The sequence below is a fragment of the Corythoichthys intestinalis genome, chromosome 22, assembly GCF_030265065.1.
Source record: "Corythoichthys intestinalis isolate RoL2023-P3 chromosome 22, ASM3026506v1, whole genome shotgun sequence".
Taxonomy (NCBI): domain Eukaryota; kingdom Metazoa; phylum Chordata; class Actinopteri; order Syngnathiformes; family Syngnathidae; genus Corythoichthys; species Corythoichthys intestinalis.
The window spans coordinates 5,696,616-5,713,775 of record NC_080416.1 but is presented as its reverse complement, the minus strand read 5'-3'; the positions used below and the strand labels follow the sequence as shown (position 1 = coordinate 5,713,775).

Sequence of the window (17,160 nt, the reverse complement as noted above, 5' to 3'; positions counted from 1 at the left end):
CTGTTCAACTGACTCGAATACTGCTCTGAAAATTTCAAATTCTTTGACATACAACAACTTCTTTTTAAAGTAATGGAAATAGTTGCTTTCCCTGGTAGCTAGTTACTTTTACTATAGAGTAATTCAGTTACTAACTCAGTTACTTTTTGGAAGAAGTAGTGAGTAACTAATACATAATAATATAATAATAATATAACTAATTACCAAAGATGTCCCGAACGATCGGACGGGTCCGATCACGTCGTTTTCAAAGTATCGGAATTGGCAAAAAAATATTGGACATGCCTTTTTAAATTTTTTTTTTTTTTTTTTTTTTTAATTTAAATCGTTTTCTAATTGTATTTAATGTTACAGACAAAATGTCTTACACTCATCCAGAGTAGTTTTGGCTTAAAGTAGGGCTATCAAATTTATTGCGTTAACGGCGGTAATTAATTTTTTTTAATTAATCACGTTAAATAATTTACGCATGCGCTGCACGACCCACTCACGCATTGTCGCTTTCAATCTATAAAGACGCCGTGTTCCCTTTAAATAGCGCTAAAAGGTAGCGTATAATGAGTACAGAAAATTTTGACAGCCTTTAGAGCCATTTTTTATGTGGCTAAAGCCTTACAATAACTCTCTCAGCAATTAAAAATAACGTGGGAGGCAACGTGGGGAACGAAGGTAGTAGTTGATCATTTTTTTAACACCCTATGTTTTTTCCCAACGCAGAGAAGATATATCAATTAGTGCCCCTACGCACAGTCATGGTTGCACTTCCCATCATGCATTTGGGCAGAACAGTTAAATGGCTACAGTATCATTTACTGAAAGCTCAACAAATACACTAGATGGCGATATTTACTCACAAAGTCACATTTATCCTTTAAGAATTACAAGTCTTTCTATCGGTGGATCCCTCTCACAGAAAGAATGTTAATAATGTAAATACCATCTTGAGGATTTATTGTCATAATAAACAAATACAGTACTTATGTACTGTATGTTGAATGTATATACAGTGGTACCTCTACATACGATCACTTCGACACACGATCTTTTCGACATCCGACGTAAAATTTGAGCCGCCATTTGTTTCTACATCCGACGAGTTGCTCGAAATACGACGACATGACAGCACTGCAAACGAACGCACGGTGGATTTTCTTGTGTGAGAAATCAACACAGTTTTCAAAAAAAGTTGATACAGTTGGAGAAACAAGGAAAAAAGTGATGCTTACCTTTGAAATGAAGATGCAAGTTATAGAAAAATATGAGCTTGGGGTGCGCGTCCCTGAACTGGCTCAACAATACAGCTCCGTGGTCCTCTTCCGACCACCGCTCGCCACTATTTATAAGTTAAGGTGACAATTATCATTGTGGTAACATTGCCAAGGAAATCGCCAGCTTCGTCACGTTTTTATCATTTATTTAAGAACTTATCCAACACAAAACGCCCATTGTCTTAAGCAGTTGACTGCTCTCAAGAAAACGAAAGTATTATCTCTACCGCACCGACCTATCTCACTGAGACGTCAGCTTCGCGGTGCGTTCAGGGACAGTAAAAAGTGTCCGCCATATTATAATCCGATTCGTTACATTATTTACAGGAATAATTATTAATTATTCTTCTTATTATTATATTACTCTGAATTATTTATTTATAACTTATTTGTTTTTCTATGTTTAATTGCCATTTGTAACAGTGCCAGCAGTATTTATTAAGAATTTAGTGTATGTTTTTAGGCTTTGGAACGAATTAATGGAATTATAATGTATTCCTATGGGAAAATCCTGCTCGACATACGACCATTTCGACTTACAAACAAGGTCCTGGAACGAATTAAATTCGTATGTAGAGGTACCACTGTATATTCGTCCGAGTTTTATTCATTTTTTTCTTAATGCATTGCCAAAATGTATATGATCGGGAAAAATTATCGGGAATGATTGGAATTGAATAGGGAGCAAAAAAAAAAAAAAAAGCAATCGGAACGGGAAATATCGGGATCGGCAGATACTCAAACGATCAGGATCGGATCGGGAGCAAAAAAACATGATCGGAACAACCCTACTAATTACTTTTTTAAAGTAACGTGCCCAACACTGCTTGCAACCAGTTAAAATGGATTAAAGTTGACTCAAACTCTATCCTGTGTCCTTGTGTGTACACATTGAGCATAGAGATGGTCCTGCGCATGCGGGTCAGTTTCCTCAACGCATCTCGGACTGTGAATTAGTGCACACGCTTGGTACTTGAACGGGCTCAATGGACAAAGGCATTCTGAACTGCCACGCCAAAAAAAGAGATATGACAAAAAAATTGGATTTGTGCATTAAGACCTGCGGTATGAACCTAGCCTAAGTTGGGGTCATTACCAGGTCACATCTTGTTGCTATCGGGTAGCTTGTTGATTTTGGGGAATTTCTGGGTCACTTTTTCTTGAGTTGGGGTCATTTCTAGGTCACTTCCTGTTGATATTGGGTAACTTGATTTGGGGGAAGTTCTGGTTCACTTTCTGTGGACTTTGGGTCATTTTGCAGTTACTTTCTGTTGAATTTTGGGCCTTTCTGGGTCACTTCCTTTTGAGTTGGGGTCAGTTCCAGGTCACTTCTTGTTGATATCGGGTAACTTGTTGATTTGGTCGAAGTTTGGGTTCTCTTCCTGTGGATTTTGCAGTCAATTCCTGTTGAATTTGGGGCATTTTTGGGTCACTTCCTCTTAAGTTGGGGTCATTTCCAGGTCACATCTTGTTGATATCGGGTAGCTTGTTGATTTTGATGAAATTTTTTGGTCACTTTTTCTTGAGTTGGGGTCATTTCCAGGTCACTTCCTGTTGATATTGGGTCACTTCCTTTTGAGTTGTGGTCAGTTCCAGGTCACTTCTTGTTGATATCGGGTAACTTGTTGATTTGGTTGAAGTTTGGGTTCTCTTCCTGTGGATTTTGGGTCATTTTGCAGTTACTTCCTGTTGAATTTTGGGCCTTTCTGGGTCACTTTCTTTTGAGTTGGGGTCATTTCCAGGTCACTTCCTGTTGATATTGGGTAACTTGATTTGGGGGAAGTTCTGGTTCACTTTGTGTGAACTTTGGGTCATTTTGCAGTTACTTCCTGTTGAATTTTGGGCCTTTCTGGGTCACTTCCTTTTGAGTTGGGGTCAGTTCCAGGTCACTTCTTGTTGATATCAGGTAACTTCTTGATTTGAGGGAAGTTTGGGTTCTTTTCCTGTGGATTTTGGGTCATTTTGCAGTCAATTCCTGTTGAATTTGGGGCATTTTTTTGGGTCACTTCCTTTTGAGTTGGGGTCATTTCCAGGTCACATCTTGTTGATATCTGGTAACTTATTGATTTGAGGGAATTTCTGGGGTGTCAGCTGTTGAATTTTGGCCATTTCTGGGTCACTTTTTCTTGAGTTGGGGTCATTTCTAGGTCACTTTCCTGTTGATATTGTGTAACTTTATTTTGGGGAAATTCTGGTTCACTTTCTGTGGACTTTGGGTCATTTTGCAGTTATTTCCTGTTCAATTTTGGGCCTTTCTGGGTCACTTCCTTTTGAGTAGGGGTCAGTTCCAGGTCACTTCTTGTTGATATCGGGTAACTTGTTGATTTGAGGGAAGTTGGGGTTCTCTTCCTATGGATTTTGGGTCATTTTGCAGTCAATTCCTGTTGAATTTGGGGCATTTTTGGGTCACTTCCTCTTAAGTTGGGGTCATTTCCAGGTCACATGTTGTTGATATCGGGTAACTTATTGATTTGAGGGAATTTCTGAGTCGTCACCTGTTGAATTTTGGCCATTTCTACCTCCTCTTGAGTTGGGGCCATTTCCAGGGCACTTCTTGTTGATATTGGGTAACTTGTTGATTTTGGGGAATTTCTGGGCAGGTTCAATTCCTGGTCACCTCTTGTTAATATGGGGTATCTCGTTGATTTGTGGGAATTCCTGGGTTAGTTCCTGTGGATTGTGGGGCATTTCTTGATCATCTCGCCATTTCTTTGAACTGTTTCTAAAACAAAGCATGCAATATCCTCACATATTTTTGCTTGACATGTCTTTTACAGAACCATACAGCCCGGCCGTGTGGGTGATGATGTTCGTGATGTGCCTGTCGGTGGTGGCCGTCACCGTCTTCATCTTCGAGTTCTTCAGTCCGGTCGGGTACAACCGAAGCCTGCAGAGCGCCAAAAGTAAGACAAGACAAAGTGCGCGTCACGTTGAGCTTGAATTGTTTTTCTTCTACGTGATTGATTGTCCCTGTTCCCATCTTCCCGAAAGTGTCTAATCACGCCATCTGTATTCCGTTACATGTCCTCCTCCGTGTGATTATCGTGTCAGAGTGGGATCACGACACGGAGTGATTTTTCAAGCCGTCCTTTTTTTTGTTTTTTTTTTTTGTTTTTTTTAGAAGATGTGTTGTCTGTTTGTCTCAGAGTCGGGCGGGTCCAAGTTCACCATCGGCAAGTCGGTTTGGCTTCTGTGGGCGTTGGTCTTCAACAACTCCGTGCCTGTGGAGAACCCCCGAGGAACCACCAGCAAGATCATGGTGAGGTTTGTTCTTCTGAAACTTAACGAATTTTTTCATTCGAAACTCCGAAGGAGGTCAGGTGGTAATTGGAGGACCCGGTGCGCTCGAGAGGTTCTTGTTAGCGTAGCCGAGTTGCTCGAGAGCTTTTCGCCAATCAGGCAAAGAGCTCATCAGTGGCTCATTGACAAAAGTAGGTCGGTGCGGGCAACTTTTAATTGTGGTTAAATTTTTAACTCTTTGGCCGCCATTGACAGCGATAGACGTCCATTCTATTTTGACTGGGAAGAGCGAATATGCAAATTGTTGTGATAGTCGTAAATTTGATACATTTGACTGGAGAATTTTTTAGTCCAACATTTTTTTTTTTAAAGTAAATAAATATATTTTTCATTAAAAAAGGAAAACGCAACATTCACTTTAAAAAAGAAAGGGAAAAAAAAATACATATATATATATATATATATATATATATATATATAAGGGCTGTCAAACGATTAAAATTTTTAATCGAGTTAATCCCATCTTAAAAATTAATTAATCGTAATTAATCGCAAATCAAACCATCTCTAAAATATGCCATATTTTTCTGTAAATTATTGTTGGAATGGAAAGATAAGACAAGACGGATATATACATTGAACATACGGTACATAAGTACTGTATTTGTTTATTATAACAGTAAATCAACAAGATGGCATTAACATTATTAACATTCTGTTAAAGCGATCCATGGATAGAAAGGCTTGTAGTTCTTAAAAGATAAATGTTAGTACAAGTTATAGAAATTTTACATTTAAACCCTCTTAATGTTTTCGTTTTGATCAAATTTGTTAAATTTTCAAACAAAAAATAACTAGTAGCTCGCCATTGTTGATGTCAATAATTACACAATGCTCATGGTGCTGAAACCCATAAAATCAGTCACACACAAGCGCCAGCAGAGGGCGATAAAACAAAAAACACAAGTACCAAATGGACATGACACAGTGCTGTCATTTTAACCTGTTTGAGCGGGGCATGTGCGTTAAATGCGTGAAATATTTTAACGTGATTAATTTTAAAAATTAATTACCGCCCGTTAACGCGATAATTTTGACAGCCCTAATATATACCGTATATACCGTATTGGCCCGAATATAGGAGGGCCCTGATTATAAGACGACCTCCTCTTTTTCAAGACTCAAGTTTGAAAAAAGACTTTTGAACACCAAATTAATTTTTATACAGAAAATAATTACAGTACATCTGAAACAAATGATTATAACAATATGTTTGAGAGATAAAGCATGTTATTTTGCCTCCTTCAAATCTTAATATCTGCACATTTCAATATGTAAACTAAAGTGCAATCACATTTGTAAATGAATGGCTTCTGGTTTTCGAAATGTAAATAAACCAATCTATTGTGATAAAACAACAAAATTGCAATAACTGCATTAACCATCAAAGTGAAGTCTAACTGTAACTGTAGTCTTGAAACAAATCTGAAAAAGGAAAAACATTGCAATAAAATAATGCAAACTGCTTAAACTTGAGAGTAGCTGACATCTGTTATGACAGAACATCGTTTCAATGATATCTGGCGCCATCTAGCGTCGTGAATGGGTATAATGTCTAGACCGCGAATATACTCCACTTTTTCAGTCTTATTTCAATGCAAAAAACACAGTCTTATATCCGGGCAAATACGGTTTGTGTGTATATATATATATATATATATATATATATTTTTTTTTTTTTTCAATACAGAAAATTATATATATATATATATATATATATATATATATATATATATATATATTAGGGATGTCAAAATTATCGCGTTAACGGGCGTTAATTATTTTTTTAAATTAATCACGTTAAAATATTTGATGCATTTAACGCACATGCCCAGCTCAAACAGATTAAAAAGACAGCAGTGTCATTTCGACTTGTTACTTGTTATTAAAACGAAAACATTAAGAGGGCTTTTAGTATAAAATTTCTATAACTTGTACTAACATTTATCTTTTAAGAACTACAAGTCATTCTATCCATGGATCGCTTTAACAGAATGTTAATAATGTTAATGCCATCTTGTTGATTTATTGTTATAATAAACAAATACAGTACTTCTGTACAGTATGTTGAATGTATATATCCGTCTTGTGTCTTATCTTTCATTCCAACAATAATTTCCAGAAAAATATGCCATATTTTATAGATGGTTTGAATTGCGATTAATTACGATTAATTAATTTTTAAGCTGGGATTAACTCGATTAAAAATTTTAATCGTTTGACACACACATATATATATATATATATATATATATATATATATACACACACACACACACAGTGGGGAGAACAAGTATTTGATACACTGCCAATGGGTTTTCCCATTGGCAGAGTATCAAATACCGGTACTTGTTTTTAAATTAGAACAACTCTTAAAAAGCCTTTTAACAACAAATGTTTTTTAAGTAAACATTTTACATGAAACAGTCATTGTTATTATTATTGTTTTTTTTTTTTTTTTTATTAAAACACCTTAAGCCTTTCAACAGGAAATATTGTATATGATTTAATTTTTTTCAAATCAATGCAAGGGGTAAACCTTAGGCTTTCTCTTTGAACTTATGTTTGTTTTTCATTATAAAATCATAAAAACGGCCAATATTTTTTTCATTTTTAATAATAAATAAATACAAAAATAAACATTCATTTTTCTCGTTTATCGCCGTCAATGAAAGCCAAAGAATGAACTCGTTTTTGTATTTCTATGTGACATCACTCTGCGTGATGCAAATCTATGTAACAATGCATCGTGATGTCATTTTGGGACGGCGGGAGAGCAACTGAAATGCGTGTCTACGGACTTCATGTAAGGATGAACCAGCTCTACGTGATGTTAGTCGTCTTTGTGTGGCTCTACGTGAGCCTGCTCGGCTTTCTGCTGTGCATCCTCACCTTCTCCCTATTCCAAGAAATCTTCTATTAGTGCGCCATTGCGATTCTGCCGGCATCTGCTTTACCGGGGTGTTTTCCGGCCGCCCCCGCAGGTTCTGGTGTGGGCCTTCTTCGCCGTCATCTTCTTGGCGTCCTACACTGCCAACCTGGCCGCCTTCATGATCCAAGAGGAGTACATCGATACTGTGTCGGGACTCTCCGACAAGAAGGTAATCTCGAGAGCGGTTTTATGATAAAACAAAGTGTCTTTGTTTGACCCTTTATACAGTAGGGCAAGTGACCATTTTAATCATCCTCTAAATGTGTTTTGGGTTATGTTGGCCATAATATTATCTTTCGATTATATTAGTAGTCTTTTAATCTATCCACTAGTTAGTTTGAATAATAAAGTAATCAGATTAGGAACATTTATTGCGTAGCGGAATAAATTTTAGGAGATGTAAAACAAAGGCTTGCTAAGATTGCACTTTAAAAAGAGCATTAAATGTGAGATTGGACTTTAAAAAGAGCATTAAATGCGAATACAAAACACAATTCCAGAGTGTTTCTTCAAACTATGCAGTATTGTCTTTCATTTAAAAATAAAATACCTGAGTTTAGCCTGAAATGTAAAAAAAAAAATTAAAAAAAAATTAAATGAGGATCTAAGTACAACGTGAGAACAATTGGCTAACTTGCAGAGCAAAAATCCGCTAGCTTAAATGTCATACAATCCTAACATTTTTTTAAACAAACGGCTAGATATACCTACAAACTAAATTAGGAATGCATTAAAAAAAAATTCCCAAAAAATTTTTCCTTTATGTTGGTCTTAACAGTGAGCAGCTGGATTCAGCCATGTTAAATTAGGTACAGTGTATGTCACTGTATGTCATATTCACTCCTGCCACTAGAGGGCAGTGTATCCACCCAAATATATAAAACTAAAAGCACTTTCAAAACAAACCATTAATTATACGAATACTCGAAGCATCAAGATTTGATTTGAAGCTTTTTTTCTAATCGAATTGCTCAAGTTAATCGATTAATTGTCGCAGGGCTAGAATATTTTAATTTTAAAAAATGAAACCAATTTGTAAAATTTTAAAACTAGGGCTGTCAAACGATTAAAATTTTTCATCGAGTTAATCACAGCTAAAAAATGAATTAATCGTAATTAATTACAATTCAAACCATTTATAAAATATGCCATATTTTTCTGTAAATTATTGTTGGAATGGAAAGAGAAGACACAAGACGGATATATACATTCAACATACTGTACATAAGTACTGTATTTGTTTATTATAACAATAAATCAACAAGATGGCATTGACATTAACATTCTGTTAAAGCGATCCACGGATCGAAAGACTTGTAGTTCTTAAAAGATAAATGTTAGTACAACTTATTGTATAGAAATTTTATATTAAAACCCCTCTTAATGTTTTCGTTTTAATAAAATTTGGAGTAGCTCGCCATTGTTGATGTCAATAATTACACAATGGTGCTGAAACCCATAAAATCAGTCGCACCCAAGCACCAGCAGAGGGCGACAAAACACCAAAGAACACAAGTAACACGTGCACATGACACTGTGCTGTCATTTTAATCTGTTTGAGCGGGGCATGTGCATTCAGTGCGTGAAATATTTTAACGTGATTAATTTTAAAAATTAATTACCGCCCGGTAACGCGATAATATTGACAGCCCTATTTAAAACTAAAGAAATAACACAATATTGACTTGGGGTGTAACATTATATCGAAAAAGTGGTATATTGCGATACGCTATAGTCCAAAAGTTTACCGATATGCTTCCGCTAGGAATCGATGCATCGTTTTAAAAAGGTGTCACTCTTTAAAAAAAAAAAAGGAACCAACCGGTCCCTATCGAAATCTTCCGTGTCTACGTTAGCTCACCGGCTGTCATTGACTGCGCTAGAAATCAATTAATTTTGACTGTATTGGACATCTAGCGTCATCAATGGCACTGAAACCAGATCATTCACTGCCAGTTTTCTCTGTTTTGTGGGCATTTACAGGTCACTTCCTGTTCATTTTAAGGCTTTTAAATGTCACTTCCTGTTCATTTGGTGAAATTCTTGTGTCACTTTGTGGTGGCTACCACTACCACCACAATTTAGTGTTTCAAGATTTAGTTAATTATTTATGTGATATTTTTTTGGACATGTATTTTCTAATGGGTGCACACTTTAGTTAATATTTGTGAGAATGCTCACTAGATTTTATTTGCCAATTTGAGGTAGTGACATCAGCTGTGTAAGATCTGGCAACTACCATTCTGAAGGGGGGATATTTAAGTTGGTTTAATTATGATTGTTTCGAGTAAAGTTTTCACTGTTTGTTTAAATGCACACTAGTTAATGATTGATTGAATAGATGTATATTTTCCATCTGTTGTTGTTATTAAGTTGACAATGTTTGGTTAATTTGTCATACTTCCTTCAGGTGGTCGTTAGTAGAGTCCGCCCTGATTTAAACGGCCACAGAGATGTCTGGGAGGTCAGTTTTTGGTTGAAGCTAGGGTTGTTCCGATCATGTTCTTTTGCTCCCGATCCGATCCCGATCGTTTTAGTTTGAGTATCTGCGGATCCCGATATTTCCCAATCCGACTGCTTTTTTTTTTTGCTCCCGATTCAATTCCAATCATTCCCGATAATTTTTCCCGATCATATACATTTTGGCAATGCATTAAGAAAAAAATGAATAAAACTCGGACGAATATATACATTCAACATACAGTACATAAGTACTGTAATTGTTTATTATGACAATAAATCCTCAAGATGGCATTTACATTATTAACATTCTTTCTGTGAGAGGGATCCATGGATAGAAAGACTTGTAATTTTTAAAGGATAAATGTGACCTTGTATATTGTGACTAAATATTGCCATCTAGTGTATTTGTTGAGCTTTCAGTAAATGATACTGTAGCCATTTAACTGTTCCGCCCAAATGCGTGATGGGAAGTGCAACCATGACTGTGCGTCGTGACACCAATTGATATATCTTCTCTGCGTTGGGAAATAATATAGGGTGATAAGAAAAAGATTAACTACTACCTTTCTTCCCCACATTACTTCCCACGATATTTCTAATTGTAGAGAGAGTGATTTTAAGGCTTTAGCCAATTAAATAAAGGTTCGTAAGACTGCCAAAATTCACTCTACTCATTTTATGCTGCCTTTTAGCTCTATATATAGGTAAAACGGCGCCATTATAGATTGAACGCGACAATGCGTGAGTGGCTTGTGCAGCGCATGCGTTAATTGCGTTAAATATTATAACGTGATTAATTTTTTAAAAAATCAATTACCGCCGCTAACGTGATAAATTTGACAGCCCTACTTTAAGCCAAAACTAAAGACTGGATGAGTGTAAGACATTTTGTCTGTAACGTTAAATACAATTAGACAACGATTTAATCAAAAAATATACTGTGTATTTATTAAAGAAAGGCATATCCGATAATTTTTTGCTGATTCCGATACTTTGAAAATGACGTGATCGGACCCGATCGATCGGGTTTTTGTTATGTTGGCCTCTTTTATGTTGGGCCCAAGGTTTGTGTTAAACTGTTTGTTTTGTGACTTTATTAAATGGAATATTTACCTAAGTTGAAACGAAATGAAGTGAAATGCCCCAAAATAAACTCAATGTCCAATCCGTTCCAGATCATACTAGTGATAAACTCATTCCAATTCACAGCCGAAGGATGCTTTTTTCCTCTGTTTATTAGTTGTATCGTAGAATGATTTGAATGATTGGACGTCCATTGCCGTCAATGGCAGCCAGGTTAAACTGTCCTGTTTTCTCGTCTCTAGTTCCAGCAGCCCACGGAGCAGTACCCGCCCCTACGCTTCGGCACGGTTCCCAATGGCAGCACAGAGGAGAACATCCGCTCAAACTATCCCAACATGCACCAGTACATGATCCGCAACAACCAGAAGGGCGTGGAGGAGGCCATCGACAACCTGAAGACGGGGTGAGCCTCGGGACAAAGATGGTGACGGTCGGGTTCTTGGTTCCTTCGCTATTAGCGGCAGGTTATATCGTCTTCCAGGATGTAGCGTTTCCCCAAAGTTTTTGTCATTTACAGCAGAGCAATTTGTCTGAAAAATGGAACAAAGGTGGACTGCACCACAAACTGATCGCCGGTTAATCAGTACACATAAAGACAGATAATGCCCGCACTTGATCATTTCCCACTATTATCTTCCCCCTCCTTCAACCTTCGGGCTTGGCGTTCCTCCCCGAAGACTCGTCTGGCGCTTCGCAGCTGGCGAGTGAACAGGACGGATGTTGAATTGGAAGTAGCAGATGCGCTAACGCCCGTATTGCTCCTCAAGTCCTAACACAACCGTCCTCATCTCCTCAGCCGAGACTTTGATCCATTCGTCGATGGGGGAAGTCTCCTCGGACTTGGCGACTCATCACTGCCGCCCGCAGCCAAAACAAGACTGCAAGACGGATGTACTTCCACTTGTGTCTTGGGAAGAATTCCAGAACTGCCATGTCTCATGCAGACAGCGGCTAGGCTACTTTATTTTTAATCGGTTTGGGAAAAGAAAGATTACACCCCCTTGTGAATCGGACAGAAATTTCATCAGGATTCAGCTTGTTTATTCCAATTGAGGTTTTATACGGATGATTTTTGTTGCGTTTGGTTCTGATTGTTATTGGAATATTTGCATAAATGCATTAATGTCAACCAGTCTACTGTAAATGTATTTTAATTCACATCCACGCTTGTTTGTGTTTTTGTGCGGCTACAGGAAACTGGATGCTTTTATCTACGATGCCGCCGTGCTCAACTATATGGCTAGGAAGGATGAAGGCTGCAAGGTAACTGACGACTACCCAGACAATTGGACTCGAGTAACAGGAACGCAGACTCGAGTTGCAAATTTGATGACTCGCAACTCACCTCCAACTTGAAGAAAAAAAACGCAGACGCAGACTTGACTCGCTTGAGTTGGGTGGGTCCGAGACTCGACTTGACTTGTGAGGCAATAACTCGAGACCCAAGCCTGGACTAACATGTGACTTGACAACCTTTTGACTTGACACAACTCGTTTTTACAACCTTATGACTTGAATCGATTCGACATAACCTTATGACTCAACAGAACCTTGCTACTCATTTCGACTTGTGAGACAATGACTCGAGACTCTGACTAAAGGCCTTGACTAACCTGTGACTCGACTAGACAACCTTTTGATTAGACACGACTCTTCTTTACAACCTTGTAACTCAGCTCGACTCGACATTACCTCCAGACTCGACTCGACATAACCTTATGACTCGACACAACCTTGTGACTCGACTCGTGAGACAGTGATTCTAGACTCCTTGACTAAAGGCCTTGACTAACCTGTGACTCGACTAGACAACCTTTTAACCCGTCATGACTCATCTTTACAACCTTTGACTTGACATGACTCGTCTTTACAACCTTGTGACTTTGCTTGACTCGACATGAGCTCCAGACTCGACTCGATATAACATTGTGACTAAACCGAACCTTGTGTTTCGACTCGACTCGTGAGACAATGACTCCAGACTCCTTGACTAAAGGCCTTGACTAACCTGTGACTCGACTGGACAACCTTTTGACTCAAGATTCGTCTTTACAACCTTGTGTCTTGGCTTGACTCGACATGCCCTCCAGACTCGACATAACATTATGACTCGACTTGACATAACCTTGTGATTCGACCGAACCTTCTGACTCGACTCAACTCGTGAGACAATGAGTTGAGACTCCTTGACTAGAGGCCTTGACTAACCTGTGACTTGACTTGACTCGACAACCTTTTGACTTGACATGACTCGTCTTCACAATCTTGTGACTTGGCTTGACTCGACATGACCTCCAGACTCGACATAACACTATGACTCGACTCGACATAAACTTGATTCGACCGAACCTTGTGACTCGACTCGACTCGTGAGACAATGACTTGAGACTCCTTGACTAGAGGCCTTGACTAACCTGTGACTTGACTCGACAACCTTTTGACTTGACATGACTCGTCTTTACAATCTTGGGACTTGGCTTGACTCGACATGACCTCCAGACTCGACATAACTTTATGACTCGACTCGATATAACCTTGTAATTCGACCGAACCTTGTGACTCGACTCGACTCGTGGGACAATGACTTGAGACTCCTTGACTAGAGGCCTTGACTAACCTGTGACTTGACTTGACTCGACAACCTTTTGACTTGACATGACTCGTCTTTACAACCTTGTGACTTGGCTTGACTCAACATGACCTCCAGACTCGACATAACATTATGACTCGACTCGACATAACCTTGTGATTCGACCGAACCTTGTGACTCGACTCGACTCGACTCGTGAGACAATGACTTGAGAGTCCTTGACTAGAGGCCTTGACTCTTGTGACTTGACTGGACTCGACAACCTTTTGACTTGTCACGACTCATCTTTACAACCTTGTGACTTGGCTTGACTCGACATGACCTCCAGACTCGAATCGACATAACCTTATGACTCAACCGAACCTTGTGACTCGACTCGTGAGAAATTGAGTTGAGACTCCCTGACTAGAGGCCTTGACTAACCTGTGACTTGACTTGACTCGACTCGACAACTTTTGACTTGTCATGACTCATCTTTACAACCTTGTGACTTGACTTGACTCGACATGACCTCCAGATTCGACATAACCTTATGACTCAACAGAACCTTGTGACTTGACTCGACTCGTCTTTACAACCTTTGACTGGACACAACCAGTCTTTAACACCTTGTAACTCGACTCGACTTGCCTACAGCAGGTAAGACTCGGGACTTGTGACTCGGATCATAGTGACTCTTACAATGGTCTGCTACTAACAAATTAAGTCAATGGCCAAGTTTATATGCACATGTTTCGGTTGATTCAGTGAACTTTACCACCTGTTGTGAGGACATGTTAGCCTGCTAAAGCATCCTGTCTTTGGTCGTGTAAAAGATATATTGTAAGTCAGTCTGGTCTTTCGCGGTTTCAATTTGATTTCCACTCTGGTGCAACCTGGACTGACAAATCACAGCACGTGAGGCGGTACTTTGCGAAACAAGTACTATACTCCACGTACTCGTTGATTTTTACCACATTTATCGTGACTGCATGCCATGAGTGTTTGGGAACTACAAATTGACTACAACTGACAGTGTGAGTTGCGTATCGGTTACGTTACATCTGTGCTTCTGTGATTGGTTTGTTCTAATTCTGTGCTTGTTAGCTATGCCTCTAGCATCCATTTCTATAGCTCCTATAGAGTACCGGACTGACATGTCATGTACGTGGCCAAAATCAGGCTGGCTTGCCAGGCTAAGGGCATCTATCATTTTAGCAGACCATTTTCTGGCTCAAGATAACGAGTACGACACACGGCTGTGTATTATCTTCCTGTGCCGATACTGTACCGATACCACAGTCTTTGAAAAAGTTTTTGAGATGGTGCATCGTAGCCAGAGGAAAAACAAATTTTATATTTTGCCTCATTGTCTGCCATTGACGGCGCTAGACATCCATTTGTAGTGGGAGGGTTGCCAACATATGAACGAAGTGATGTTTTGATGATTTTAGGTGATGACGATCGGTTCCGGCAAAGTCTTCGCCACCACCGGCTACGGCATCGCTCTGCACAAGAACTCCAGATGGAAGAGACCGCTGGACCTGGCGCTGTTGCAGCTAGTGGGAGATGGTACATACATACATATTTCCAAAGCAGATCAGTCACGATCACGGTAAAATGACGGAATGGGATGCTAGTTTGGAACAGGCACAGCTGGAGATTCATCAAGTTGTATTTGTACTCCTGCTCTCGGAGAATAAAAAATGCAGAAGGAATATCTGAGGTTTTATTTTTTTTAATCACAGTGCACTGTGCTGCTAACACAGCCCACTGCGGCGCGTCCATCCTCCAGATGGCGCTCATTAACCCTGGGGTCAATTAGCGATGTAGCGGTTAGAAACCTCCCTGGTCCGGACTCATGTTCCGTCTTTCTGCGCGGACGTTTTCTTCTTGCAGATGAGATCGACATGTTGGAGCGCCTTTGGCTGTCGGGGATCTGCCACAATGACAAGATTGAGGTACGGCAACGTTTTCAAATATGTGTTTTTTTTTTCCCCAAACTGTTGCAGTAGCGACAGCTGAGCTTCATACATTGGCACTGAACGTCATGGTGCTTTGTTGCTTATTCAGGTGATGAGCAGCAAGCTGGACATCGACAACATGGCGGGCGTCTTTTACATGTTGCTGGTGGCCATGGGCCTCAGTTTGCTGGTCTTCGCCTGGGAGCATCTGGTGTACTGGAAGCTACGACACTGCATCAAGCGCTCCGGTGGAGGCATGGACTTCCTCCTGGCGCTCAGCAGGGTGAGGCTACACCCACACGCAATGCCGTTCCATGTTAAATGGAGCTTTGAAGGGCTTTCTGAAGACACGAGAGTTGCCTGTCTTCTTTATTCTCAAGACATAAAAACACCCAATCTTGCAATTCTTCTATATTTATACGCACCACCCAAGAGTACGGTACAAAACGACTCTGACATGATGCTTACCAACCATTAGCAAGCTAAATCAACTGCTTTTATCTTAGCCCAAAAGCACTTGACTCTGGACTCACTTGACGCTGCTTAGTCAGACACAAAATCTCCTGCCGAATCTCATCAGTCGTGCGCTGAATGCTAACAATCGTGTGACCTTCACTTGCAAGTTGAGTTATCTTCGAGCTCCATTTACTCATATATCAAATCTTCAGCCATGAATGCAGCAGATGCTGCGTTTGTTTTGTTTTTTTAGATTTGGCGTGATATTCTAAGATTTGTTTTGATTCAAGTCCCAAAAATAGTGACTCAGAGTTTTTCGCGCCCACTCAAAACCTAATTTGAGTCACTGCTGATTGATGCGTAGCCAGAAGACTTATCTTTCTCGATATGTTCTGTGAAGAATTTTAGGGATGACGCGATCGTATATTTTTAAACCTGAATCCAAGTCCCAGTCTCCATATTTTGAGGATCTGCCAATACCCAAGTCCCTACCCAATATCTCAGATATTATTAAAGGGAACCTCAGACTTAAAGACTTGTAGGTGCCAAAATGCCGCAATTGTTCTCTTTTACTAAAACATATTATTAGAAACACATAGAATATTGCCATTTATTTTAAAATCTATAATATTTAGTACATGTTTTGACCTACCGAGGAAGCCATGTTTTATGCGCGCAATGGACGCTCGGGGTGATGACGTAGTTTGTCACTGTCACTAGACGAACACTACCCGTGTTAATACACAGCGAGACGTCCAATATATGCACACATTGGTTAAAAGCAGTGAGTGCTTACTATTTGTGTTTTTATTGAGACTTTTATTACCTTTTTATTGCCTACAAATACTTTCTGCGTTTCTTTTCCCTCTCATACTTTTAGGCATTGTGTTTTCTTGTGGTTGCTTTAAAGCAGATTTGATCTGTTGACTACATTATTCACAAAGCGTATTTCAACCACCCTTATTTGATATTACTACGTTTAAGAATTTTCTTAAGGCATCTTTAGTATGTTCTTTCTGTATGCTTCTAAACAAAACAAGCTGAAAGCGCACGTTAGTACTTTGGGTGTCAAATTCGCCTCTTTTAGGACGTTTTGCCGGTGAAGCACATGTTGGCAGAACAACG

At 39.2% G+C, this 17,160-nt stretch overlaps 1 protein-coding gene across 1 annotated transcript in view; it reads left to right on the top strand.

The window, feature by feature from the left end:
- Nucleotides 1-17,160, top strand: part of grin2da (glutamate receptor, ionotropic, N-methyl D-aspartate 2D, a) — a 143,039-nt gene that overhangs the window by 112,145 nt on the left and 13,734 nt on the right. The window contains exons 11-18 of the mRNA XM_057828206.1: nt 4,046-4,171; nt 4,415-4,527; nt 7,553-7,669; nt 11,289-11,449; nt 12,240-12,309; nt 15,070-15,187; nt 15,515-15,576; nt 15,689-15,862. Of these exons, the coding sequence (XP_057684189.1) occupies nt 4,046-4,171; nt 4,415-4,527; nt 7,553-7,669; nt 11,289-11,449; nt 12,240-12,309; nt 15,070-15,187; nt 15,515-15,576; nt 15,689-15,862 (941 nt within the window). The remainder of the gene's footprint in view (nt 1-4,045; nt 4,172-4,414; nt 4,528-7,552; nt 7,670-11,288; nt 11,450-12,239; nt 12,310-15,069; nt 15,188-15,514; nt 15,577-15,688; nt 15,863-17,160) is intronic.